The following is a 27144-nucleotide window of genomic DNA, read 5'->3' as shown; positions in this document are numbered from 1 at the left end:
CACAAGAATATAGTATTCTTGCAACTTTTTTTTTACGGACGGGGCCTCTGAAATTGCTTTGCCCCAGGCCCCCTGAATCCTCTGGGTGGCCCTGTCGAGAAGGGTCTATTCACAGCTGGACAATGGTAAAGAAAAGAGCGGGAGAGGGGATGGGAAGGAGGAACACAGCAGAGAACTTGGGAGCGGAAAGAAAACGCCCTGGCGCTCAGAGCCCGAGTCAACAGACTGGGCCTTACCAGAGCCGTTCGGGCTGGGGCGGGAGGCTGGACACCCGGGCGGGGAGGGGCTTGGCAGGGGCTTTGCTGCTAGGGAGCAGGGAGCAGCAGCCTCGCCAAGCGGGGTCACCGGGGCGCCAGCGCTCGCTCCGAGGCGAGCTGCAACGCCGCCGCCGCTGTTCTGGGGGCAGGGCCGCCGGAAAGCGAAAGAGATGGCCGGGCCACTGCGGGGCGGGGCGGGGCGGGCTGCCTGCAGGGGAAGGGGGCCGGGCGGGAGGCTCCGCAGCAGGAGGCAGCTGTCCTGGATTCCTGCACGGCAGGTAACGCGGGACTCCGGCCTGCCCTGGCTCGCGGGCTGCTCCGAGTCCCCTTTGGTGTCGTGTCGGTGCCGGGGGCCGCGCGGCGCTCGTGTTCCCCGGGCTCCCTGCGCTGGGGCGCTCCCCTGCAGAATGGCGGGGACGGGAGGAGCCCGGGGAAGTTCCCTGAAATGCAGCGAGAGTTGGGCATGTGGCTCCCTCCGGCTCCTCTGAAAACCTCTCAGAAGGGCCGGACTGGATCCGTCCCAAGGGCCATCTCGTCCTGTGTCCTGGCTACACAGGCCCCAGTGGCTCCCGAGGAGGGGCGAGAGCCCTGCAGTAGGGAGCTGTGAGATAATCTGTCCCCCTGGCCCAGACCTGGAGACAGGCACTGTAAGATCCCTGCCAGAATGTTGTTAGCCATCCCTCTTGTAACTTGAAGGTCTCATTATCCATGTAAATGCCCAATCCCCTTTTGAATCTTGCATTGTCGTTGTCTGTATTGTGGTAGCACCTAGGAGCCCCAGTCATGGACCAGGACCCCCAGTTTGCCAGGTACGGTACAAGGAGGCAGCCTCTGCCCTACAATCTAAGTAAACTGGCCTTGTTGACTTCCTGTGGCAGGGAGTTCCACCATCTAGCTGTGCACTGTGTGAAATAGTATTGACTTCTATCTGGTTTGAATTTGCCACCTTTTAACCTAGCCTATATTACATTTAAAATTTAAGACTGGGTCTTTGTTAGATCATCTTCTCTATCTTCCTGCGGCTAGTTCAGGGCTGTTCCTATAATTCACCATTTAGGGGTTTTGGGGGTCTGATGGGGACCTGTCTCCGCCCCATCCTCTTCCCTGCAGAAACCACATGGACTCCACCGGGTGTGTGCTCAGTGAAACTTTATTTCTATTCCCCTTCAGCAATATCACCACAGTCCCCCCCGGGCTCCTGCCTGTTTACACTCTGCAGAGCTTTAGGCCCTCTCAACAGGATCTGACAGGAACAGAGATCTCCCTACCGAGGCTTCTGCGTCGCTAGACTTAGCCAGCCCTGTTCCTCCCTCTCTCCCCTGCACGTCTTTCCTTCCTGTGCCTCTCTTAGCAGTCCAGAAGAACCTGCCCTTTGCCTCCTCTCGACTGGCTCCCTTATGGCTGTATTCTCAATGGCCCAGTTAGTTTCCCTGCACAAAGAAGAACAGGAGGACTTGTGGCACCTTAGAGACTAACAAATTTATTAGAGCATAAGCTTTCGTGGACTACAGCCCACTTCTTCGGATGCATATGCATATTTCCCTGCACAGCATCTCATTTCCAGCTGGGGAGGTGAGCAGGGTGGGAGAAGGGGGAGGAGCACGTGGAGACACTCTGCCCTGTGCTTGCGCTGCATCTGGCTGCCAGCTGTGGGGGGTCAGTTTTGGGAGGTGAATTTGGACATGCCAAACAAGTGTCACACTTGGACCAGGCTCAGACACGTCACTGAGAGCTGCCATTCCCAGTAAGGCCTGGCCTTTGGGTGGGAGACCAGGGAGGTTGCCCTAGGGTGCCAACAGCTGGAGCAACATTTGGCCAGGTTGGTTTTGTTTTTTCCCTCCTTGGGTGGTAAAAGGTCTAGGGCTGGCCCTGTTCCCATGTTTGTCAGCTGCCCTGCACCTCAGCAGAGCATGGGGCCAAGCTCAGCCCGCATGTCAGTGGGCACCATTCCTGTTGACTTCAGCCTCCACTTAACTCTCCTGGCCGTGGCTGGGAACTCCTCTTCAGTGCCCTGTGCAATGCCACCAGGGCACTCCCCTGGGCTTTGGGTCGGGCTAACGGAAGCTGCTGGCTTGTGGTTGGTATGTGCTTTCCTCTGCTGCCCTGGGTACGATCCCTCTGCCAGGCCCCACACTTCGTGCATGCCAGTGAAAAAGGGACTTCTCCCGATAGTTCCGGCTTGGTTTTAACTGAGGAAGCCCAGGGGTCTGCCAAGAGGTGAGACCATTACAGTGTTTTAGATCCTGCTGTGGGGTGACTGTTGGTAAATGCTGGCTTTCTAATGCTGACAGCTACTAGTGAACTGGGATTGGTGCCTGCCTGAGTGCGATCAACATTCCCCCAAAGTCTGGGGGCTCTATGGCTATTTATTTGGATTGTGGTAGTGCTAGGAGGGCCCAGTCCAGATCAGGGCTGTGTTGTGTCAGGCACTATACAAACACAGAGGAAGACTTAGGTGTAAGACCTGTAATTCTTACACCCCCACAAAGGCAGTCAACACATAGAGATGGGAGAGGGGGATTCAGTCAGATTGGGAACCCAAGATTTTGGCTAAGATCCATTTCTGAAATCCGTTTACTATCTCGTTTGCGAGGCCTTGGAAGAAGAGATCTTATGTGATTGCTCTTTCCAAGCCCAAGAGAAATTGGCCTCAGAGGGTATTGTGTTCAAGGCAAAAACACAGAAGTTAAATAAGAACATCAAATACTCTTGCTGGAGGGTTGCAGCATAGCACTACTTTTATTCTTAGAATCCAAAGTGATAACATATAGAAACCAAAACCAGAGCGAGATGAAGCAGGCTGCTCCCCAAGGCAGAAAGGCACAACTCACCCCACCTTGTTCCAGCTTGCTCTTTTCAGACTTAGTCTGATCGCATGCTTCCCCACAGAGCCCCCTACCTGCAAGCAGAACCAGGAACCCCACCCCACATACCACTTTTGTGTCTTGTCTACACTTGCAGTGGTATGTAGGATACAGGCACTACATGCATAGCTGTATGCTGCCGTGAAAGCAGGGTGCATCCTCACTTGTCACTGCAGTGTGTAGCCACATGTGGAGCAGGGGGAGGCAGTAAGAAAAAGCTGCTAAAAATAGCAGCATAGACATGGGAGGCACGGCTTGGGCATGTAGAACCAGGTAGGGTACCTGCCGTGGGGGTTCAGGCATGTAGGGAGCTCTACTCTTCTCACCTAAGCTGTGCCTCGCTGTCTACACTGCTATTTATACCCGTGCTAGCTGGGCATGCAGCTTTCCTCTACATGCTGCGTAAGTGTAGACGTGGCTGTGGCTGTACTTGGAGCTGGGGGTGTGATTCCCAGCTCAAGCAGACATGCTTGCGCTAGCTCCCATTGAGCTGATGCACTAATAATAGTAGTGTAGCCACGGTAGCACTTACTCCGCCCCGGTGGGAACTTCCTCAGGTTGGCTAGCCTGTGCTCCTGCTCACTGCTGCCCATGCCACCACAGCTACAATACTAGTGTTAGCAGGAGCCTTTTGACAATACAGTTTTGTGTTGAAGAATGGACGAGTCATCAAAACCCAGCGTTGTCATGGGGAACGGTGGGTTGTGATACATTTTTAAAGTTTTTTTTAGCAAAAAGTTTTGAAACTGTAGATGTTTCATCTTGAGATTTTTTTCAAAATGAAAAATTCCAGTTTTCCTATTCAAAATGTCTTTTGGCTTTGTAATCTACACTAAAAAGGTCAAAACCAAAATGAAATTTTTTACATTGTTGAAACAAAATGGTTTTATTGAACTGAAATTGTGTTCAGATTTTTCAAGTCACACAAATATTCAAGGTTTTGACTTTTCATCCTGATTCAGAACGCAAAAATATTTCTTACTTTTGAACATTTTTGCAGGACAGGAGAACCATTCCCCATCTGGTTCTCCTGAAGCTGTACCTACCCCCGGGCAGTTAAAGCTCAGGGGGATGACCGTGTTGTTTTTGGATTGAATTGAATGTGGGGAATCGGAAGCATTTTGGAATCATGTGTGTTGCTCGCTGACCTTTCTCTATGGACTGCTCTTCGCATGCTGCACCATTGACAAGAACAGACCTCTCAGCTGATGTGCAGCCGCGAGAAGACAGGGGCATTAGAAAACAAATGGCAAGAACATGGCCAATCTGTTCTGAAATGTTTTCATTTTCTTTTGTATTCAGATAATGAATATTCCCTTCGTGCATCAGGAATTGTTTGTTTCCCTCTTTTTCCTTCCCAATCACATTCCTCTCCCTGCCTAACCCTTCCCTGCCCTTTACCTTGTTGGCACGGGGTTGTGTGACCAGTCTGGCAGAGAGAACAGAAAGACCAGAGTGGTTCGAACAGTGATGAAATTACTTGAACACAAGATCTCAAAAGAAAAACCCCACCACCTGTCTACTCCTGAGGGAATTCTGTGCCAAAAAATCAGAGTCCTGTGGCACCTTATAGACCAGGGGTCAGCAACGTTTGGCACGCAGCTCACCAGGGTAAGCACCCTAGCTGGCCGGGCCAGTTTATTTACCTGCTGACGTAGCAGGTTTGGCCAATCGCGGTCCCCACTGGCCGCGGTTCGCCGTCCTGGGCCAATGGGGGCGGCGGGAAGCCGCGGCAAGCACATTCCTCGCCTGCACCGATTCCCGCCACCCCCATTGGCCCGGGACGGCGAACCGCGGCCAGTGGTGGCCGCGATCGGCCGAACCTGCCGCATCAGCAGGTAAATAAACTGTCCCGGCCCGCTAGGGTGCTTAACCTGGCGAGCCGCGTGCTGAACGTTGCCGACCCCTGTTATAGACTAACAGATGTATTGGAGCATAAACTTTTGTGGGTGAATACATCTGTTAGTCTATAAGGTACCACAGGACTCTTAGTCCGGATCTGTAAAAAGCAACAAACACAGATACCCCTCTGATACCAAAATATTAAATATTCTGTGCACAAGTTTTTAAAATTTTGCAAAATTCTGCCTATTTGTCAAAACAACTTTATAATCACACCATTTTCAATTATTTGACAAGTAATTTGAAATAAATTACCAAAATAATTGAAAATGGTGTGATTATATTGTGTTTCTGTGTTGTTTTGACAATTAAAATATGCAGAACTTTTCAGAATTCTACATTTTTAAACTTTTCCGTGCAAAATTCCCTCAAGAGTACCAGGGTTCTGTGTGGCGCAGTCTGGATGTGGGCAGCTTGGTGGGGGGTCTGGGTGCAGGGGGGAGTCTGGGGCACAGGGGCTTGGTGCAGGGTTCTGGGTGCAGGGGGAATGGGACTCTGCAAAGGGGGGGGCACAGTGAAGGTGGTTAGGGCTCCGTGGGGGGAGGGAGTGGGGCTTGGTGGGGTGGGGGTCAGGGTGCAGCTGGTTGGGGCTCAGTGGGGTGGGGGTCCGGGTATGGAGGGGCTTCTGATGCGGGGGTGAGGCTCGGCATGGTGGGGGTTTGGGGAGCTCATGGGGGGGGGGGGGGTTCCGGGTGGGCGGAGGGGTCACTGTACAAGGAGCTGCTTCTCCTCTCCACCTAGCCCCTACGCATCTGGACCCCCCTGCACCAAACCCTCCTGCTGAGCCTCCCCCCACTCCCAGAACCCTGTCGTCCCGTCCCCCCCCGCAGTGCAGAGCTTCGTGCAGCCAGGGGAAGTTTCTGGGGCTTGATCTGACCCAGCCCCATCTGCTCTGTGCAGGGAAGTGGGAGGGGGGACTCTGTCCTCGTCTCTCCTCCCCCCCCCCACCTTCCCCAGCTGTGACTAATGTCCCTGGGTTGCCTGGCCATCCCCAGACCCTCCTCCAGCCAGTGATTTACCTCTCCCCCTGGCTGCCTGAACAGATGCATGTGAGCTGCGGAGCTGCCTGGAGGGGTGAGTGAGCACTGGTACAGCTTCTCCTTGCTTCCCCACAGAAACCATTTTCTGCAAGGAAGTAAAGGGATTGGGTGGGGGGTGGTTTCTGCTGCGCTGCAGTAGCGCAGAATTTCCCCATGACTTATTCACAACAAAGAATTGGCTTGAAACAGTGCCAGATAGCATAGCTGAGCTTGCTGGTCTCACCCACCCAGACAACACCTGGCATCTCTTAATGCGAGAGCACAGAACTAAGCGCCAGGAACTCCCGGGTTCACTTGTTCCCTCTGGGGCCTGGAATGTTTAACCTCTGAATCCATTTGTAAAATGAGGGTTTTTCTCTCCGCTGTGTGTGTGTGAAGTTATGAATGATGTAAAATGCTTTCTTTGCATGCATGTAATTACACTCCCAAGCCTCTTTATTTTTCTGTATTAAATATATTTTAAACAAAAATCAAACCCGTCCCCATCCCATAGTCCTTGATCCAATGTATGTGCCCTGTCTCCCACCAGACCCAAACAGCTTTGCTAGTGTAGAAAGGGGAGGCGAATGTGGGGAGGGGCAAGGAATGGAAAGTGAATCTAGAAATGGTGCAGGATCTTGCACTTCAACTTTGGGTTACAGTTGGGATGAGACTGTCTGCTAACTAGGAGAGCAGAACCTGCCATGGGGTCAGAGATGATGGAGTTGGACAATGGGGGTGGTATTGTGATTGGCTGTTCTGCTCAAGTTGTTATGCCAAGGGCCTACTGCAACTTGAGCTGTGCTCTGCATGTGGCATGGAGCAGAAGTAGCAATCACCAGCAGTTGAGCCTCTCTGGGCTGGGCCAGGCCTGCATATTGTTGTTGTTTGTGTCTTATGGGAGCTCTTTCCTCTCTGAGCCTCCTCTGCTCCTCTCTGCACCAAACCCACCACCAGGGTCATCTAGTTTGCTGTACCATCAGGATGTACAATTGCTCAAATGTATGCTTGTGAAGCTGGAAACAGACTCACTGCAGTGGGGACAGGCTCAATGGGACGCGTTAGCCACCCACCGCCCTTGTCCTGAACTCTCTTTAAAAGTAAACCAGGAACTGGCTGGAAAGCAGGAAGATGGGATGTGTTTGTCTTGACACAGCTTCTGCTTTGCTCACAGATTGGTGCAGCAATGTTAGGGCAGGATGCCAGGTGCCTTCTTGCGGTGGCTGCAGCTTCAGGAATAGCTACCCTCATCCTCATCCTTGTTCAAGTGAAGGACGTTTATCTGCCTGCAAGAACCAAGGTAGGTGCAGTTGCTAGAGTACATTGCTTGCAATGACTGATACAGAAACCTCTGCTAGCTGTGTGGGTTTGATAGCCTGTTAGAAATAGTGTCACCCTTTTCCGTGTCCCCAGACCTGCTGTGTGTCATCCTGTCTGTTAGTGGTTCTGCTGTGTAACTAAACTAGTTTCTCTTGACTTTTATTTCCACTTTCTCTTTTCAGATCTCATGAGCATCTTGTATGTTTCCTCTCCTCTGTCCTTCTTCCCAGGGTTTCATGTTCCTTCCCTGTTGTCTCTTTCATTCTTACTTTTCTAAGACTGTTGCAAAACTACCACTTCCTGATTTCCCAGCCTCCGATAGCTGATAGCCGGTGAACAGCCCCACAGGTTTGAGCCATTCCACATGTGTCTCCAACTCCTGAGAGCTCTGTGAATGTCACTGCAGGGGCGTGAGACTTGTTGTTTCACACCTCACTTCCCTTTCCATCTCGGAACTTTATCTAACTGCAAAACCCAAGGAATAGAAACAAAGGCCTGGTTAAAGCCAGGCTGGAAGGTCAAGCCTGAAAGTGCAATTCTGTGGATGCAAGAGCTGAGAGCACATACAGCAGCCCTTGTGCAGCAGTGAGCTCTGTGACCTCATCTTCCCTCCCGGCTCCCCCTTCAGTATGGGATGGTGTTTGATGCCGGCTCCTCGCACACGGCTCTCTACATCTACAAGTGGCCAGCGGATAAAGAGAACGGCACCGGCATCGTCAGCCAGGCTGAGGCCTGCACCGTGCAAGGTCAGTCAGATGTTTCTCTCTCTCTCTCTCTCTCTCTCTCTCTCTCACCCTTATGCCCTTCACTTGGTTGTGTCCATGTGCCAAGAAATGTGTGTGAAATGCTTCTGTCAGGGGCAAAGGTTGCTGTGCTATTTACTGCCCTGCACTTGGATTACCCCTCAGGCCTAACACCACCTCCTTCTGCCTGGATCTCTATTTTCCAGGGATAGCAACTGGGCCCCATTCATCCCTGGTGGGACTCTACAGAAGTCAGTGGAGTTGGACTAGGTGTGAGTTTGGCCATTGACATTATAGGTGCAGCACAAGCACATATATTACAGGTGGACTTTGCTCCTTTAGCTACCTGCAATATAATGCAGTGGACCCCAGGGAGCAAAGGTGGAAGCTGAACTGTCCACCACATCCCTGTGCCATGGAAAGACCTACAAAGCCAAAATGGGAGAAGTGAGTGTGACCCTCCCCCATCCCTAGACTGCTATCCGGAAAGCAGGGGTGACACCCAGCTGTACTGTAAAAGGCAGTGAGCCTGGGGGAATGAGATGTCCCCAACGCAGCCCCAGGCCCAGACACCCCGACCTTTGTCTGCATTCAAGCTCTATGTCGTGGTGACGGCAGACCCAGGATGCATGGGTGTCCTATGGCCCAGCTGCCAGGCAGGAGCAGCCTCTCCCACAGTGCTCTGCTGCAGGAGTGTAATTTGCTATGGGGCAAGGAGGGCAGTTCCCCCCCAGACCTTGGTTGGCGCTCCGCAGACTTTTCCTACATCTATACACTCCTCTTCCCTGCATGCTGATGCCAGCAAACAACTGACCCTCACTCTGGGCTCTCCAGCCCCAAGTGCCAGCAGCATTGCCAGTCCCTGTCTCAGGGCCCTGGCTGAGCTCAGGCTCTCACTGGGATGCTTCGTTCCAGGACCTGGGATCTCCAGTTACGCTGACAACCCCACTAGGGCCGGAGCCAGCCTGAGGGCCTGTCTGGACAAAGCCATGACGATCATCCCTGTGGAGCAACAGAGAGAAACGCCCACCTACCTCGGCGCTACTGCGGGCATGCGGCTGCTGAGGTACCTGGAGTGACTGTGAGGAGGGCAGCTCTGCACAGGGAATGGCCGGTTCCCCCATTTCAGTCACCTGCTGTTCACTGCAGGAGTCTTTGGGGACAGACCTCAAATCTATACTCTGCACAGGTGGTAACATTTTCCCTGTGCCTCTGTCCCACTCATGCAGCTTGTCCACCTACTGCCTTCCCTCCACTCCAGAGTGGGCTGCATGTCCGTGGTGAGCGTGTGCATTGCTAAACTACTGGGGGGCTCTTGCAGGACCAGTCGGTCTAGGCAAGGCCCTTGCCATTGGGGTGCCATGGCAATGTGAGGAACTGCAAGTGCCAGAAACTTGTAATTAAGCATTAACTACATTCCTCTTCTGTTACTGGCTGACCTGATGGAGTATCAGGAACAGAGGGCCTTTTTCTCACCCGCTTCGGCACCTCCAGGGAAGATGCTCATGTTCAGGTTTATTACCCCTCTGGAAGGGTTTGGATTAGGCAGTCACTGTGCATGCCACACCGTATCCGTCAGGGGCCCAGTGGAATCTCTCCCCTCCCCATTCGCAGGGAGCAGAACAGCACAAAAGCCGACCTGATCTTTGCAGAGGTCTCCAAGACCATCCGGCAGTACCCTGTAGATTTCCGTGGCGCTCGGATCCTCACTGGGAATGAGGAAGGATCCTTTGGCTGGATCACAATCAACTACCTGCTGGAGACGCTCATCAAGGTCAGTGCCTGGGCAGGGGGGAAGGAAAGGGAGTGACCTTGGCTGGCAGGGCTGCTCCTTTTCTATAGAAAACGGGTCGGACGAGGAGCCAACATGGCAGGTCGTCTCAGCCTAGCTCATTTCCCAGACCTGCTCCCTTCTCTGGCTTGTCCCTTCTTGGCTCCAGCTGGGAATTCCCACACTGCATGAGAATCCAGGGCTCTGGAAGCTGGATGTTGAGTCCCTGACATAGGACCAAACCCCTCACAAGAGGAGCTGGTGTTTCTTTACATAGGAGGGTGCTGGTGTCTCTCCCTGCTTCAGCTGCAGGCAGCAGCACTTCCATGGCAGGAGGGATTCAGGGAGACCCTGTCCCATGCCAGGCCTCAGCTTTTGGATGAGACATGTCTAGTTAAGTGGCGGAAAAGACACCCCCTGAGTGGCAGCTGGTCTCCTAGGCCCCACATCCCAGTGCAAGAGTCATGGACACTGATTAACAGACATGCTTCCTTGCTCAGCCTGTGACGCTGCTTTCCTATGGAGATGGGCACTCTATCCCCTGGCCCTCCAGTGACGCTGTTCTTAACTCTAAGCACCAGCAGTGAACTGATTCCATGTGGTGGGGGCAGTTCTCTTTCACAGGGACGTGGATACACCCTGAGGCAGCTGCAGTTGTGGGAGCACTGGACCTTGGAGGAGCCTCGACCCAGATAACCTTTCACCCTGGTCGGGCCATTGAGGACAACAACACCGAAGTCCTCTTCTGGCTGTATGGGACCAACTACTCGCTTTATACCCACAGCTACCTTTGCTACGGAGAAAACCAAGCCTTGAAGAAGCTGATTGCATCCCTCAGAGAGGTATTCTCCTGAATCTGCCTATTCCCTCTTCACCAGACCTGGGGCTCACTGAGTCTGGTAGCACAAGTGTAGTGGGATGCGCACATGGCCCTATGGAGCTATTGCACCTTTGGCTGTACAGTGCAGCAAAAGGCAAAGCTAGTAATAACTTGGCACTTCATATAATGAGATCCATACCCATCAACTACTTACCCCATTGCTCCCCATGCGGGAGGTGTTAACCCTGTGCTGCAGAAGGGAAACAGGCAGAGAGGACAACACCTTAAAATATTACCTCTGATGTGGGGTACCCACTGGAGGTGCCTCTGGCCTGGTTTTCAGAGCCAAGTGGCACCTGGAGCTCCCACTGACTAGAACTGGGGATGCTAAGCACCTCTGAAAAGCTGGCCTGAGGTGTCTCACGTTGGGCACCAAACATAGTGGCTGTGTGTGCGAGTAGCTGCTGTAAGAGGCTTGTCCTATGCTCCAGGAGGAGTCTGTGGCCCAGGTGGGATCAGAACTTGAGTTCTAGTGGCACTTAACTCCCCGGGCTGTAGGCAGGGATGTGTGTGAAGCATAGAGCTTTACCCAGCTCCATGAATACCAGCAGCATAGCAGGCTCTGCATGGCCCTGTGCTGTTTAACTTCCACGGCAGATCTATGGGCCTTCCTGTGAAGGGAGCTCTGATCTGACTGCACAGGGGCGAATCGCAGGGAGACTAGATGCCCTTACAGAAACCTGCTGATAGACTGAAACAGGGCACTGGTGCTGGGGCACATGCATGCAACCCAGGGCCCTCTGTCGAGGCTTTGGCTCTGCACCTGAGACAGCTGACCACAGCTCACATGACAGCTTGGAGGCAGCGTTTCTTAGAAAAGGGAGCCTGCTCAGTTGGGCAGACAGCAGTGTCAAGAAGGGACCAAGCAGGGGCTCTTGGCACTAGGCAGGCAAAAGGTTTGGCAAGAGATTCCTGCAGGGACAGGGTTAGCAGCCTAAACAGGGAGAGGCTGCCGATGGGAAGGTGCGGCAGAGTCGGTGTGAGACACAGCCCACTGAGGTGACACTGAAATTCTGCTGCTGGTGGGGGAGGCAGCCCACAAGCTGTCCCCTGGCTTGCTGGCTCCAGTTACTGTTAAAAGTTGGGTGAAAGAATGAGAAATGCTGGGCAAAATGTCAGAGTGTGCAGAGTGTTTTTTGTAAAGATGAATCCGTGCTTGCCCTTGGCTTTTGGCTCTTCGCCACCCATGCTCTCCCTTTTAAAACAAGCTGATCTAGCATGAGGTGACCTGACAGGAAAGAGAAACTGCAAACCACAGGAGGATCCATGGCAAAACTAGCACCCTCCCTGCCTTAGGATCTCCATTGAGGAGGCTCTGGATGGTCCTGAATCTCTGTGGTTGCCCATAGAGTATAATGTGAATCTTGTCTTGGTCTTTCATTACATGGGAATGAATGTGTCTCCCAAAGGAGCGAGGCCAGTAGGGTGCAGGACTGTGAGCCAGTGGGGGCGTAAGGGGAGGAATGCAGAGCACTGGTGCTGAGGGGTTGGTCCTAGTCCAGCCCTCATTCTGCTGAGTGTACACAGGGACTGTCCGCCTGCAGGAGCAGAGCGGGGGCGCTGGTCAGACTTTGTTTGTTTGTTTGTTCCCCATCCGACAGTTTAATTCCTGCAGCCGGGTAAGGAGATCACCGCTCTGAATGGGCCCAGAGTGGGAAGGGAACGTTTCCCTCTGAGAGATTAGCAGGATTCCAGAGAAAATCCAGCGTGCATAGGGCTGGGTAGCATCTCGGGGCTGCCCTTTGCTTTCTCCACTGTGGGATGTTCCAGACTACAAGGCTGGCTTGTGTGTGAAGTGGTGGGGACGGGGGTTTGGCTGCTATCCCAAGCCTGAGCACTGCTAATAGGTTCCCCTCTCTCTAGGAGAACCTCACCTCTCAGCAGATCTCCCACCCGTGCTACCCTAGGGGATATGAGGAGAACGTCACTGCCGCTGCCCTGTATGACAGTCCCTGCGTCCCGGCACCAGCTGCACACGACCCCAGCCAGATCCTCACGGTGCGGGGGACAGGAGCCCCAGCGGAGTGCAGGAATGCCGTCCAGAAACTCTTCAACTTCACAGCCTGTGGGGCCAACAGGACGTGCGGGTTCAACGGGGTCTACCAGCCGCCGGAGCATGGGCAGTTCTTCGTAAGGGAGCCTTCCCTGCTCTTCTAGCTGGCTACCACACTGTAGGGAGCTGGGTTCTGAGGGCTCTCATGCTGGCTGAGGGTCCCTGTACCTTTGGGGGGGGGGGGAGGGGTGCTGTGGGGGGAAATTCCCGTTGGTACTAATGCGAGCAAATGTCTGAAAGCCAGGACCAGCCCAGTGCACAGAACAAGCTGCTGCTATGTCTCTCGTGACCTTTCCTTCCAGCATATGGCATCTTGGTGATCGCTGGCTGGGGGCACATGGGGCAGGGTGTGGGGCAAGTTACAATTTTTAACTGTCTGTAAACATGGGAAAGTGAAGTGGCTGTGTTGTCTACCTGGGCAAGTTGCAAAGGTTCAACTTAAGGTGAGACTCTAAATCGACGTGAGTAAAGCAGTGCCCAACCTGTGTGGGTTCTTAGAGCCCATCGACATGGCAATGCCAGGGTGACTGCAGCACAGGTGGCCATAGCTGTGCTAGTTTTACCAGCATTAGAGCGACTACACATAGCAGTGTCATGTGGCCACACAGGGACCTGGGGTTTGTCCTGCTCGCCTGCGCTTGACCCCCACTGCTGCGTCTACACTGCTCGTTTTAGCCATGCTAGTGTGGGTGAAGCTAGTGCAGGTAAGTCTGCCTGAGATTACACTCCTCAGATTGAGACTAACAAATTTATTAGAGCATAAGCTTTCGTGAACTACAGCCCACTTCTTCGGATGCATATAGAGTGGAATAAATATTGAGGAGATATATATACACACATACAGAGAGCATAAACAGGTGGGAGTTGTCTTACCAACTCTGAGAGACCAATTAAGTAAGAGGAAGAGGAAAAAAAAAAACAAAAAAAACTTTTGAAGTGATAATCAAGATAGCCCAGTACAGACAGTTTGATAAGAAGTGTGAGAATACTTACAAGGGGAGATAGAGTAAATGTTTGTAATGGCTCAGCCATTCCCAGTCCTTATTCAAACCGGAGTTGATTGTGTCTAGTTTGCATATCAATTCCAGCTCAGCAGTCTCTCGTTGGAGTCTGTTTTTGAAGTTTTTCTGTTGTAATATAGCCACCCGCAGGTCTGTCACTGAATGACCAGACAGGTTAAAGTGTTCTCCCACTGGTTTTTGAGTATTATGATTCCTGATGTCAGATTTGTGTCCATTAATTCTTTTGCGTAGAGACTGTCCGGTTTGGCCAATGTACAGCTCCTAATCCAGTGCCCCTCTTGTCTGGAGACAGACTTCCAGACGCCGGTGGTGCTCGTGTGGCTTCCATCAAAGGGACGTGGGACGATACCTCTCTGTCCCCGCAGCATGAACACTGTGGTTCAGCAGGGAAAGTTGGGCGTCACTAACCCATACCATGCCAATCCCAAATCTCCCCAACATGCATATCGTACCTAGGGAGAAGTGTCTGTGCCCAGGATCTGGGGCAGCTTGGTGCCTCAGTCCGTGCTGTCTCTTGGGGACAGTCCCGCTTTCCTGAACTCCCTTTTCCCCCAGCTCCTGTTAGCTCCCCGCTTCCAGGCCAGTGCAGAGACTATGAAGGTGTTGGACTGACATATGCCCATTTCTCCTCTTGCCCATCCATGCACTTGCCCATCAGACTATATTCCAGTGCTGCCTCCGTCTGATGCAAGCTGCATCTCATGAATGTAACCCTTGTCGTTTAGATCTTATCTACAGCTCTGTGTGTTGGGAGAACTAGTGGGGTTCCCTGGGCTCAGTTCTTTGAACTCACGAGACACTAGGAAGCTTGGGCTGTTCTCTCTGCCCTGTAGGCCTTGGTGATAATACTGCCCTATGAGCATGTGCCCTGGGAAGTCATGCTTCCAGCCATGGGCAGTGGCTCAGTGAGTGTGTTCAGATCCCTAGCTAGCTCTGTCCCTGCTGTGGATGGAGTCCCCACCCCCATTGCTCTGCATCAGGCACTGTTCACTGGCACTAATTTCATGCCCAGAGGAGTGTGGGTGAATTCCTCACGTCCCCCCCCGCCCCGCTTCCTTTCTGTGGCTGCATCCTTTCAGTTAGGGGAAATGGAAGCTGGTTTATGGAGCCTGCAGTGAAGAGTTGGGGTGGCTGAGGCCATTGGCCTGCGGAGAACGTGTCGCTGAGGGGTGGCTGCTTGGCTAACCTGCTTTGTTGGTTGTTTTAAGGCCTTTTCCGGATTTTATTCAGTCTTCCACTTTCTGAACCTGACCAGCGGGCATCCCTTGAGTGACGTCAGTGCCACCATCGAGCACTTCTGTGCTAAGGACTGGAAGGAGGTGAGACCCCGGTTAGCAGCCGCCGGTGCTGTCGTGTAATGCCTGAATCTAGATGCATGGGGAAACTGGAGAACACAAGGGTACCATTAACAGGCTGGGATTCTCCTTCCCTTGGGATCTTCTTGGGCGGGGGGGGGGGGGAAGCCTTGGCTTGGGCAGAAAGATGGGGGACAAATCGTTAGCTTCTGGGTTCTAAATTCTTCTGGGACTTCTCCCCCCTGAGTTTTCTGAAGTTTAACTGGCTCGTTGCGCATCAGTGGTCTGCAGACCATTTCCCAATGGTGTGTGGAGAAACCCTCTGGCCTGCTGCTCCTTCTCACACAAAACCTGGGCAACAGATTCTTCACCCTGCCCTCTCAGGATGGACACTCGGCTGGGCCCAAAGTCCTGAGGGTCCCAGTTATCCCAGTGGCAGAGCAGAGGGTCATTGTAGTGAGTGCAGGGTAGGGGAGTGGGGGCTGCATGCCTAGGGTTCAGTGACAGGGTATAGAGCCCTCACTGCTCTCTTGAGGTCCCCAGCTTGGATCTGGCCCAGGTTGGTAGCAACTGGAATCTAAAGCACAGTGGGGGCCTCTGCCACATGCCTGGCTTGGAGCTGAAATAGCAGGTCTGTGGATGGGGCGAGGGGGCCTCTCTGACCTGTGACTCGCTAGAGTAAAGTTACCAGTGGGCTAACTGGGCATCTCTACATGGGAACAGCAGGTTTGCACTGACCCCCCCCCCCATATCCCTAGGTGCAGATGGTGGATCCTGGCATGAACAAGACCCGCCTGCAGGATTACTGCGCTGCCAGCACCTACATTCTCACCCTCCTGCTGCAAGGCTACAAGTTTGACAACGAGACATGGAGCAACATCCATTTCCACTGGCAGGTAGGACGTCTCCCTGGCAGGGTCTGCTGCACAGCCTGGGTCACGCCCCCCGGAGCGGGTCTGTCCCCAGCCTGCCTTACCACTGTGGGCTCCCGAGGGAAATCTGCTCCATCAGTGCCAAGGTGAGGGGAGTTGGCGATAAAGGGCCTGTGCAGTCTTTACCCTGCTCCCCCCCAGCCCAGCATGGGCACTGGAATAGCTCTCCACTTCTTCCCTCCCGCTGGAGTTCTTGGCATTGGAATCGTGGCTGCCCAGCTACGTTGCACAATCCAAATGATACAATTGTGCCAGTCTGGAAAAAAGTTGGTGTGTGTTTTCTTCCCCCCCCCATGGCCAAAGAAAGTAGAAACTGAAAAGGCAACTTGAGTTACCCTGCCTGCCCTGATTCTCCTTCCCCGGGAGCCTATTTGTGCAGTCTGGTGCAGCAGCCCCTAAGGCCTGTCCCTCCGTTACACTGGCTCTCACATAAATCCACATGAGGTACACGAGGCAGTCAGGTCACAGGAATCCAAGCCCCTCACCCCCCCACCCCCCCGTCTGGATTATAAACCCTGCAGATGGTAGGTGCTCTGCATGTCAGTAACCCAGCCCAGATAGAGTGCAGAAAAAGGGCCTTAAATATGTCCTCCTTCAGGGAGGCAACAGCTGTCATGGTAAGTGGAGTCACTGTGAGTTGGGTCCTAATGAGGGTCGGAGTAGCTGATTCCCATGCAGCTGGATGGTGAATTAAGCTAGACACGCTCAGACTAACCCAGGCCCCTGTATCCTCTGTAGCTCTGTGGGCCTAAATATTGCAGCAGCGTCCCTGCATTCTATGCAGATCAGAGACTAGGATAATAAATAAATAATTAATGGAGATATCCCATCTCCTAGAACTGGAAGGGACCTTGAAAGGTCATCGAGTCCAGCCCCCTGCCTTCACTAGCAGGACCAAGTACTGATTTTGCCCCAGATCCCCAAATGGCCCCCTCAAGGATTGAACTCACAATCCTGGGTTTAGCAGGCTAATGCTCAAACCACTAAGCTATCCCTCCCCCCCAATGTGATTTGTGTGCTGGAGGACGGGACAGATTATCCTATCACTGCCAACTGCCACGTTCTTGTCCCTTCCCCTGATACATCTGATGCTGGCCACTGCCAGAGACAGGGTACTGGACCATATGGATGTTGGCTCTGAGCCAGTCTGGCAACTCCTGTGTTCTGTTCTGAGGCAGCTCAGTGGAGACTGTATGAATGAAATCTGAAAATCAATAAACCAGTCCCATCACCCTGGTTTGCTGAGATTCCATTCAATTTTTTTGATGCTGTCTCCAGTCCCCTGATTTTGCACTCACATGGCAGCACTGCATTTGAAGCTGTCAGGCGGGGTGGGAGGTTTTGGCACATGGCCAGGGGACAGCTGAGGGTGTTGGTACCTGGAAAGGCATGGCAGGGTTTGGTGGTGTGGGAGAAACACATTAGCTGGATGCTTCTTGAAATGCTCCCTGATCAAACTGCTGATGTTTAACTTGCCACCTTTAAGTTTCAGAATTAACAATTCCTTGAGATGAATGAGGCAGGTCATGGCTCTCTGCTTTCATCTTGAGCTGTCTGCAGGCTCACAGCCAGCACCAGTTACATCCCTCTCATTTTTCTCCCAACTGTGGGGGCTACAATGCCCTTTAGTTAAAGTTGCAAATTTAAATTCTAGAGCACAATTTCACAGCAATGGAGGATGGGGGGCAGGTTCTGGGGTGGGCTCCAGAGCCGGGCGAGGGCTCCAGAGCAGGTTCTGTGGCTGTTGAACAGCAGAATGACTACATAAGAACAAGCACACTCAGTATTGCTGTAAATCACTGAAGAAGGGGGGAGGGCTAGCTCAGTGGTTTGAGCTATTGGTCTGCTACACCCAGAGTTGTGAGTTCAATCCTTGAGGGGACCATTTAGGGATCTGGGGCAAAAATCTGTTTGGGGATTGATCCTGCTTTGAGCAGGGGGTTGGACTAGATGACCTTCTGAGGTCCCTTCCAACCCTGATATTCTATGATTCTAAGGCTCTGATTCGCCTCCTTCCCTGCCCAGCACTGAGTGCCCGCCCTTTGAGTTCATAAAACTTCTCTGCTCTCTCCTCTCAGGTGGCTGCTGTGGATGTGGGCTGGAGCCTGGGCTACATGCTGAACCTCACCAACACGATCCCCTTGGAGGCTCCCAACCGAGTGAAGGGGCAGCGGCCTGACCTGTGGGCAGCAGCTGTGGTCACCACCTGCCTCATGCTGGCCATGATCCTGTGGACAGGCCTGGCTCTGTGCTATCAGTGGCCCCATGCCACCTATGAGACTATGCTGTAGCTGGCCAGTGCTCCTCAGGCTGGGGCCCTGCTGCCATCAGGAGTCACACGAGGCTTTCCCCAGACATCATGCAGTCCTGTGTGTTAGACGTTTGTGGCCTTACAACCCAGTGCCCCTACTTGCAGCTGGAGGCAGGGTCTGGGAGAGAAACCCCTCCCCAGGGAGGGTAGGAACATTGGGTTTGAAGGACAAATGGCATCTATTGGCAAATTGGTGACACTTTTCAGTCTAATCTCAGCCCTGTGAGCTGTGCTGGCTTCCTGCTCTCCCCCAGCCCCCTTTCCAGTCAGCAAGTCCTGCTGTGCAAACAAAGTCTATCCTGAGGAGGTGCTGCCGCCTCCTGCAGAGCCCAGCTGGGGTGGTGTGTGTGTGTGTGTGTGCGCGCGCCATGGCCTACTGGATCTGGGGTGCAGGGGAAGTTGGGGCTGGTGAGGCAGGAAGCATTGGCTAGAGTGCCAGGAGACTCCAGGGCAAGGCGGAGGGAATGGGAGTATGAGTCTCCTCCTGGTCCAGGGAGCACCGGCTGATATATTTGGAAGTGCCTGGATGCAGGGGCAGCTGCAGCAGCTCTGCAGGGGCAGGGACTTGCCCTTTTGTGGTCACTAACAAAGGGCTGGTTGTGGCACACGGGGTGTTGGTTACAGCCTGGGTGTTTGGGCCAGGCTCCAGACACTGCCCTGGCTCAGGGTTACAAAAGGTTAATATGGCAGTGGTCAGACTCTTTTTACCCTCGCTTATACATGTGTAAGGGAGAGAGGAGAGGCAGGCACAGGTGCCACATGGGAAAGCCACCCTGGCATATGAGGCTGCAAGTTGTGGGTTGCTGTGGGCGTTGCACAAAGAACTCAATTTCCCATCAAACCCAGACTGGGTGCCTGTTCCCAAGCTGATCATTGTGCCACCTTGTGATTGGCTTTCAGCCTACCTGTGACAGGCCCTGCTAAAGTGAGTGCCCAGCCCAGCTCCCTCTCAGGATAAGTGAGTGCCCAAGCAGCAGGACATGAGTTAATTACCACCTGGATCTTCTAAAGGGTTATGGGGGCTCAGGCAGGTAACAACACCCAGAAGAGGCCCCTGGAGAAAGAACTCCTCAGGGCAGCAGGCTAGGAATCTACCCCTGGTGGCCTGTCCTAGGGAACAGGGGTGCTGGGGAGAGGAAGCACAGCGGGAAAGGAAGCCAAGAATAGGGTTGGCAGTTTAGATGAACATGTTCCTGGAGGTTTCATCACAGACATAATCTTTAATTACCAATGAATCATGATTTTCTGGACACTCAACAATCCTGGAGGGTTGGCAGCCTGAACCAAGGAAGAGTATTCCTGGTGTGAAAGGCTCCAAAAGCAAAGGGGTATGAATGCCAAGTCTCATTGAAGCCTTGTCTCCATAGAAGGACTTCACCAGGTAGCAGTAGGCTCCCCAGCTGAGAGGAATTAGATGCTGCTCTGAGGAAACCAGGGGCATTGTGGTTTAACTGCTATGTGGCCCTTGACCCAAGAGGACCGAGACCCTTCCTGAGCTGATGACAAGTGGCCCTGACTCCAGAAGAGGGCTCTGAATCATGAGGGACTCACTAGTCAGGGACCTGGACATAAGTGGAATTGTTGGACTAAAATTAATGCAGCCTCTTCCTGCACCTTAGGATACTGGGTGGAGGCCTATTTGGGTAATGGTTTGCCTTTGGGTTAGATTAAACTAGACCCCTGAAGGGACACTGCTCACTATACATCAATCTCTTTAGCCTTATTGAAAGTCCATTAGGGGAAACTGAGGCAGAGATGTAATTATGGCTCTGCAGAGGGTGGGGGGGCCACAAGTTTGAGGGCCCCCAGTACATACTTCCAAATAACTCACTAAACATGCTTGTAAATAAAATGAAAATCCTGTGCTCGCCAGTTCTTTCTGGGTACCCCCAACATGTTCACAAGCACAAACGCTGAGGGGCTGCAGCGTGTGGCTACTGCCCGACAGGCAGCCGGAGATACAGCATTCCAAAGCCCTGGCAATTCCAGGCGTTTGCATGTGGAGTTGAACCTCTGAACAATGCAGTGGAGGTGGATGTAGCTTGTAAACAACTGTGCCAACTGGAGGAGTAGTTCTGCATCAGTGACTGCCTTGTAGTTAAATGTGACGGCCCAAGATTATTTGGGGGAGCTGGAGCAGTTTGGGTTCAGGGGTCAGTGTAAGAATAGTGCAGGTCTGTGATGAGGCCCGCTAAGGTGTGTATGTCCTGGCTGATGAATGCACAATGTGTTATGGTTTCAGGCTGCTACCTGTGCAGTCATTAAACCCTATGGGCTATAGGATGCAGGAACCTGAGGCTTTGCTTATTTCTGCAGCAGCATCTCTTCTCCTGCTGCTTGGGGGCCATTAAAGAGACAGTGACACATGCTCCTGTCATGCTGGACTTCACCTTGGAAAGGAAGTTTTATTCTACTTTGAGGATAAAATCAGACTCGCAAGCGGGGCCTGGATCCCCTTTCATACAGTCTGCATCAGCTCTTCTGCGGGGTGGGGGTGAGGGGCTGATACTGGGACTGTTCCCCAGCCTGGCTGCTCTCCCTTGCACCCCAGCTTTTAGATTGATAGCAGGAAGAGCCGCCTCCCCCTTGAAAGTCCCATAGAGAGGTCAAAAGAATCCAGTAGGATGGCCAAAGCTGGGGGCATAGTTCAGCTCACATCTAACCCATCACCCATGCTGACAACCCTACTGTACCTTGTGATCAGGTTCTCACTGAGCTCCCAAGTCGTCTTAGAGCCCCTGAGAGCTCTGCAATAATATTAAAACCTACGGCTGGGTTTTCTGCTTCCTGTAGCAACATTCTGTAGACTTGGCAGGGTCTTTCCCAACACCGCTTCTGTTCTGTTTTGGGGTTCCACCCAGACCAGTGACGGGTTGTGTCACTGCCTGTCTGGCATAACTCTGGGTGCCTTAAATGCTCTGTTCATGCAGCTCACTGCCTGGACACCAACAACCAGCAGACAAGCGTGCAGGGCACGGCACGGACACCAAGAGCCAGCACACAAGCATGCAGGGCACAGCCTGGTTTCTACCCTTCGTTAGTGTTTCAAAGTGACCCCAACACTCCCAGTCCTAAATTTCCCAGAACTGTTTCCCTGGTGTGCCTAGCCCTCTCCTGGGACACTCACTGAAATGATTACACTTGCTGCTACTGTCAAGAGGAACTGCAGCTTGGTCTCTTGCCTGGTGTTACAGTCCCTCCAGTTCAATCAAAGCACCGGACTGGTTTAGATAAAAAGTAAAACAGTTTATTCAGTTACAAAGCCAGGTTTGAAGTAAGTTCAACTACAAAGGGCAAAGATAAAAGGGCTACAAGAAGCTAAAATTTGGCTTAACAAGCCACAGTCTTTGTTCAAGGTAATTTCCTCACCAAGCTTCCTTTTCCAGGGATGGATGGCTGGCTCTGAGCCGGGATCCCCCAGCGTCCCAGGCGCTGGTTTGCTTTGTCGCCTCAGGTGAAGGATAATGGAGGGTTCTCTGCCCCTCTCTTATAGGGCAGTAAACCTTTGAAAAGTGTCTCTCACAGTCACTGACCCTCCCTGTGGGTACAGGCTCCATCTTCTGCTGAGCTTCTTACATGCTCACCTTTTCCCCACTTGCTCTCTGGACGGCTTTGTTTGCCTGCCACGCAGATGTGCTTTTCTTTGTCTTTGGTCACACCTTGCTCCAGTTACATGGAGACCCAGTCAAGCTGGCGGAACCACATTCCTTTTTCTGAGGGGGGGCGGGCCGGGACCGGTTTATTAACTCTCCTTGACATGCCTGGTTTAAATACATTTGAGTCATGAATTCAGCACTGCTGTATAAGCTTTTGCAAGTTGATCATACAGCCATCAGAATATTACTGATATGGTGAGTAATTAGTTGTCCAAGGGCATATTTCATGCCACCTTTTGGGTAAATATCATGACACCAGCGTGTTAGGTGTAGTGCACATGTCAGGCCTGTTGAGTAGCTGACACAGAGAAGTGAACCACCAACGGGCCGCTGGGTGACAGCCTCCCATCAGGAATTCAGTGTTCTTTGTCCAGGGCCACGCACCTCCTCTTCCTTTGAATGTGGTGGCCTGGTATAGCTGGCTTTTCTCAAGGGCTCATACTGAGTGCACTGGGTCTTAGCAGCTCATCATGTTTGGCTCCCAGTAATTGAACAAAGACTGAACTTGCTGTGCTGTGCTATGTGGAGAGCACACGGGAGTGCTGTGCTGTGCTATGTGGAGAGCACACGGGAGTGCTGTGCTGTGCTATGTGGAGAGCACACGGGAGTGCTGTGCTATGTGGAGAGCACACACAGTGTCGTGACCCATGGGAGTGCAGCAATTTCAAAGGAATCTTGTAAGCAAACAATTGTCCACACAACCAACAATATACAATGGTAACAGCAGCTTGTATGTGGAGTGTAGTCAAACCAGAAGGAGCTGGCCCTAACCTCCTCAATGTATCAATGACAGGGCAGCTTTCCTGGGCATTGAAATTATTTCAGAATCAATCTCTTGGGCCATGTAACACAGAATATTATTAAACCTACAGCCACCCACCCATCCAAACCAACTTCATAGACATATTCTTCACACGTGACCATCCTTAGGATGGGTGACAGAATTCCCTGAAGTTCAGACAGAGCCATGACACGTGACTGGCAGCCCTGGACTGCCAAAGGGGCTAAATGGAGGTGCCTGTAATGCCGTTTAAAGGAGTGAGTCAGCAAAGCCAACACCACTCCTGAGTTCTCATCGGGGTCACCAACAGTGCAGCAGATGATTCCACGGCTGCCTCAGCATCCTCACCTGGCAGGCCCAGAGAGGATGGGGCAGGTTGGATCTCCCTGCTGTGGACTCCTGGGTTTGGAGAGCTGCAGGGGATTTTGCTAGAAGCAGCTCTGAGACGGCCACAGTTTAGAGGCCACCACTCTCTGAGCAGCAGTAAGAAGTCTTCCCAGGTGGCCCTTCAGCACATGACAGCACAGTGAGCCCGCCCTGTGGGGATCCTTGTATTGAGATCTGTGCACAGCAATTACTTTTCTTCAGCTCATTCTTGTTCTTAGCTAGACTGTTGGTCCAAGAGCCATGCAGACACGGACACACCCACGACCCTGTCAGCCAGTCTGGGATGGGATGGTGATTCCATTGATGGCTTCCTTTTGATCCATTTAACAATGATGACACATTGCAGATGTGCAGGGCGCTCTGGAGCCATGCAGCATATGCACCTTGGCAAGACGAGCTTCCACTGCTGATTACCCTGGGAAGGTTTGTAGTCTTTCTCATCTCTGTGAAAGCAGCAGTTCATGACACCCAGCTATTTGCCTGCAGTCCAGACTTCAGACTGAGCCGAAGCCAGGAGGTGCCATGTCGGAGCTTTTAGATACATTGATTGGTTCATGTTTTTATGCCTCAGAATTACAGGCATTTACTTTCACAGACCATGTCACAGTTTCTCTTCTCTGCTCCTTGTAAAAATTAATTTGCTAATGAAATAAAGTAAGAATAAATGCAAAGTCTCTGCACTTTCTCCAGAGAAAGTAAAACCCAAGGCCTAGCACTAGCAACAGAAATATTGATTAGGAAACAAATCACAGAACTTGACAGAAAATGAAGGCAGGGAATGGAAGACAGTGATGGAGATGGTGTTGCAGGCAGAGAAGAAATAGGATGAAATGTACTCCAGTGCATGGGCCACGGAAAAACTTGTATCCCACTTGAGGCCTGGCTGGATTTCTTTGGTGCAGAGACCTTTTTCCCATTGGAACTGTCAAAGAGGCCAACCTTCAAACATCCACTCAAGAGCAAAATTCCCATGGCTCTCGTTACTGACTCATTTAAAGATTTTTGGGGGACAGTCCTCCCACCTGCCTGGGAGGGAAACTACTGGAGATTAACTGGATTTGGGTGGTACACAAGGGTGGAACCAGGTGCTACTTGATCCTAGGCCAAGGAACCACTGAAGGTGGAACCACTGAAGGCCCCATTATCCCAGGAAAACCCCCTGGGGACTGAGATGGGAATAGACTCCCTGTGGGAAGACTCCGACTGTTATGCTGATATAGCTGCTAATCCTCACTAACACTTTAACACTCAGTTCGCCTTTTAATTAATGTGCCATTGATTAAATTCATAAGGTAAATTGTAATGGAAAAGTCTCATTAAAGTTATATCAAATGCAGGATCGAGCAGCTGTCAGCTCTAAATTTACCCGAGACCAGAGCAGGGCTTGGATCTCATTTAACTGCCGCAGACTCAGGTGATGCCTTCCTAACTGCTAGGGTGGGTTTGCACTACCTGTCGGTCCTGGCAAAGCCTGGCATGGCAATGTATAGCCCTTAGCATGAATTACTGGACCATGTACCAGTGCACCCACAGTGCAAGGGAGGGCTAGCAGCATGAGTCCCTCAGCAGCCCAGAGTCCCTACGTGTGGGAGCAGAGAGAGAGATATGGGTTCGCAGGCCTGCCCGTCCCAAGAATGTTTGTTAAAAACCAGTAGCTAGAGCCATTCAAGACAATGTATGTATGTAACCTGCAGTGAGAGAGCATGGGACTCATATTAGAGCTCAGTGAATAACTGACTTTTTTCAGATCTCTGCAAGTTCCAAAAATTTGAAAAAACCCACAAAAATATGGTTCTGCTCAAGCTGAATCCAAAAATTCCAGTGGATCAAAAATTTCCATTGTTTGGATTGACCCCAAATGCTTTGTTTTCAGGCATTGTAAAAGGGCTAGATTCACACAATGGCCAGCGGAGGAGGACTCCTTACAACTTTTATCCCAGAAGTTAGGAGAATGGGTCTGATGCCCCCACTCCACTTGAGGTGGGCTAGAGATTTGAACTCAGGTCTCCCCCCTTTACAGAAAAGGGCCCTAGCCACCGACGCAGGGCTCTCTAGGTAGCGGCTGCTGAACCTTTCCCACTGTGTATAAATATTTATTGGAGCAGGGACTTGAGTCTCATCTATTGCTAGGTGAGTGCCCTAACCACTGGGCTATGGAGTCAGTCTGTGCTGGTCTCTCTCTCTCACCCATTGACTATTCAAGCATAGGCAGCTGGTGACCCGGTTGGTGGGGGAGGCTAGACCCCGAACCCTCCCCTTGTGCCCAAGGCCCCACCCCTCCCCTTCTGCCCCTCTCCCCTGCAGGATCCCAGAGCACCCCCGCCAGCCCCAGAGCACCGGGCAGGACGGTCCTAGCACCAGCTGCCTTGAGTCCCTGCAGGAGGCAAGCCAGCCAGCTCCAGCCAGGGCAAAGTGCTGGGAACCTCAGGAGGGGGCCTGGCTTGGGGGTGGAGCGTGGGCGGGGCAACGCTAGGCTGTTTGGGGAGGCACAGCTTCCCCGTGCCTACGATACCCGCTGCCCATGTTATTCGAGTATGTTGTACGAAGTGACAGTGTTTCATAAGAACGGCCACACAGGGTCAGACGAAGGGTCCATCTAGCCCTGTGGCCTGTCTGCTGACAGTGGCCAGTGTCAGGTGCTTCAGAGGGAATGAACAGTTTCAACAGGAGAGACTGAGAAAGTCCCACACCAGGATATCCTGTAGCCTGGTGGTAAGCACACTCCAAGTGCATTTTCCACTCTACAGCAGGGGGAATTGAACTTGCATCTCCTACATTGCAGGTGAGTGCGCTGACCACTCAGTGTAAAGGTGGTAGGAAGTCAGAGCCTACTCCAGCCATCTGGTGAACGGCACTTAAGCCCCTTGTGACTCCAGCCTGATTTTTTGGGGGGGCCCCCAAATTATTCAGCAAATTTGTGTCAAATTCACAAATAGTTTTGGGTTGATTTTTTAGCTAATAAACCATATTTTTCTGAAAAATAATGCTTTGCTCTACTCTTGTTCCCTCCACTGTTTGGTTCATGCGAGAGGCTTGTGAGCCTGCTACTGGTTGCAGCTAGGGGCACTAGGGCGAGATTTTTACAGGTATTTAGGCACCCAAAGATGCAGTTAGTCACCTGATGGGATTTTCAAAAGTGCCTAAGCCCCTAACTCCTATTGAAATCAAGGGGAGTTCATAAGAACACAAGAATGGCCATACTGGGTCAGACCAAAGGTCCATCTAGCCCAGTATCCTGTCTTCCGACAGTGGCCAATGGCAGGTGCCCCAGAGGGAATGAACAGAACAGGTAATCATCAGGTGATCCATCCCCTGTCACCCATTCCAGCTTCTGGCAAACAGACTAGGGACACATCCCTGCCCATAATAGCCATTAATGGACCTATCCTCCATGAATTTATCTAGTTATTTTTTTAACCCTGTTATAGTCTTGGCCTTCACAACATCCTCTGGCAAAGAGTTCCACAGATTGACTGTGAGTTGTGTGAAAAAATTTAAGTTAGGCACTTAAATGCTTTTGAAAAAAATCCCACTAGGTACCTATCAGCATCTTTAGGTGGCTAAATACCTTGAAAACTCCAGCCTCAGGGGGTAGTGGCTCCCACTCCTCATGTGATGTAGGGCCTAGTTTAAATCTTGCTGTAGGGTCAGTTATGTTCCGTGGGTGCCCACCCCTCAAGTCTCCATTTAACAGGGTGTCTAAGGCCTCTCATTAGTGGAGGGTGCGAGGTGCTGAAGCCCTGGCCATCTGCTCCTGCTGAATGACTCCTACCACAGGATGTATATGAGCAAGCCAACGAGGCAGAAAGCCAGAGTCAGGACAATGAAGAAAATGGCAGCGACCCAGAGCCCATACTGCTGCCCTTTCACTTGCTCCGGAGCCTCCGCCGGGATCATGTTGGTGAGGTTCAGCATGTAGCCCAGGGTCCAGCCAATGTCCGTGTTTGCTGC

The 27144-nt window shown here is 52.2% G+C and overlaps 2 protein-coding genes across 8 annotated transcripts in view; one reads left to right on the top strand and one right to left on the bottom strand.

Moving 5' to 3' along the window:
• On the top strand, positions 1–23864 carry LOC101944035 (ectonucleoside triphosphate diphosphohydrolase 8-like). 6 transcript variants are annotated; one of them, XM_042855689.2, is made up of 10 exons: positions 1–125; positions 7217–7342; positions 7991–8108; positions 9021–9171; positions 9720–9879; positions 10488–10718; positions 12620–12886; positions 15040–15150; positions 15885–16022; positions 18137–20232. In XM_042855689.2, exons 1-10 carry the CDS (start codon positions 123–125, stop codon positions 18347–18349), a joined length of 1518 nt encoding a protein of 505 aa, XP_042711623.2. In that variant the 5' UTR covers positions 1–122; the 3' UTR covers positions 18350–20232. The 6 variants fall into 6 exon arrangements, 5 of the variants coding, with proteins under 5 accessions (XP_042711623.2, XP_005295980.2, XP_008173369.2 ...); XM_005295923.4 differs by lacking the exon at positions 1–125 and adding an exon at positions 301–535; XM_008175147.4 differs by lacking the exon at positions 1–125 and adding an exon at positions 330–535 and having other exon boundaries at positions 7545–8108.
• The window catches only part of LOC101946123 (ectonucleoside triphosphate diphosphohydrolase 8-like), a 71880-nt gene continuing 66330 nt past the window's right edge, over positions 21595–27144 (bottom strand). For both annotated transcript variants that reach the window (XM_042855690.2, XM_042855691.2), the window contains exon 10: positions 21595–27144. In XM_042855690.2, coding sequence (XP_042711624.2) covers positions 26962–27144 — 183 coding nt within the window. In that variant the 3' untranslated portion in view covers positions 21595–26961.

The sequence above is a fragment of the Chrysemys picta genome, chromosome 18 (genome assembly GCF_011386835.1).
Source record: "Chrysemys picta bellii isolate R12L10 chromosome 18, ASM1138683v2, whole genome shotgun sequence".
Taxonomy (NCBI): domain Eukaryota; kingdom Metazoa; phylum Chordata; order Testudines; family Emydidae; genus Chrysemys; species Chrysemys picta.
This window is presented reverse-complemented; position numbering and strand designations above follow the sequence as displayed.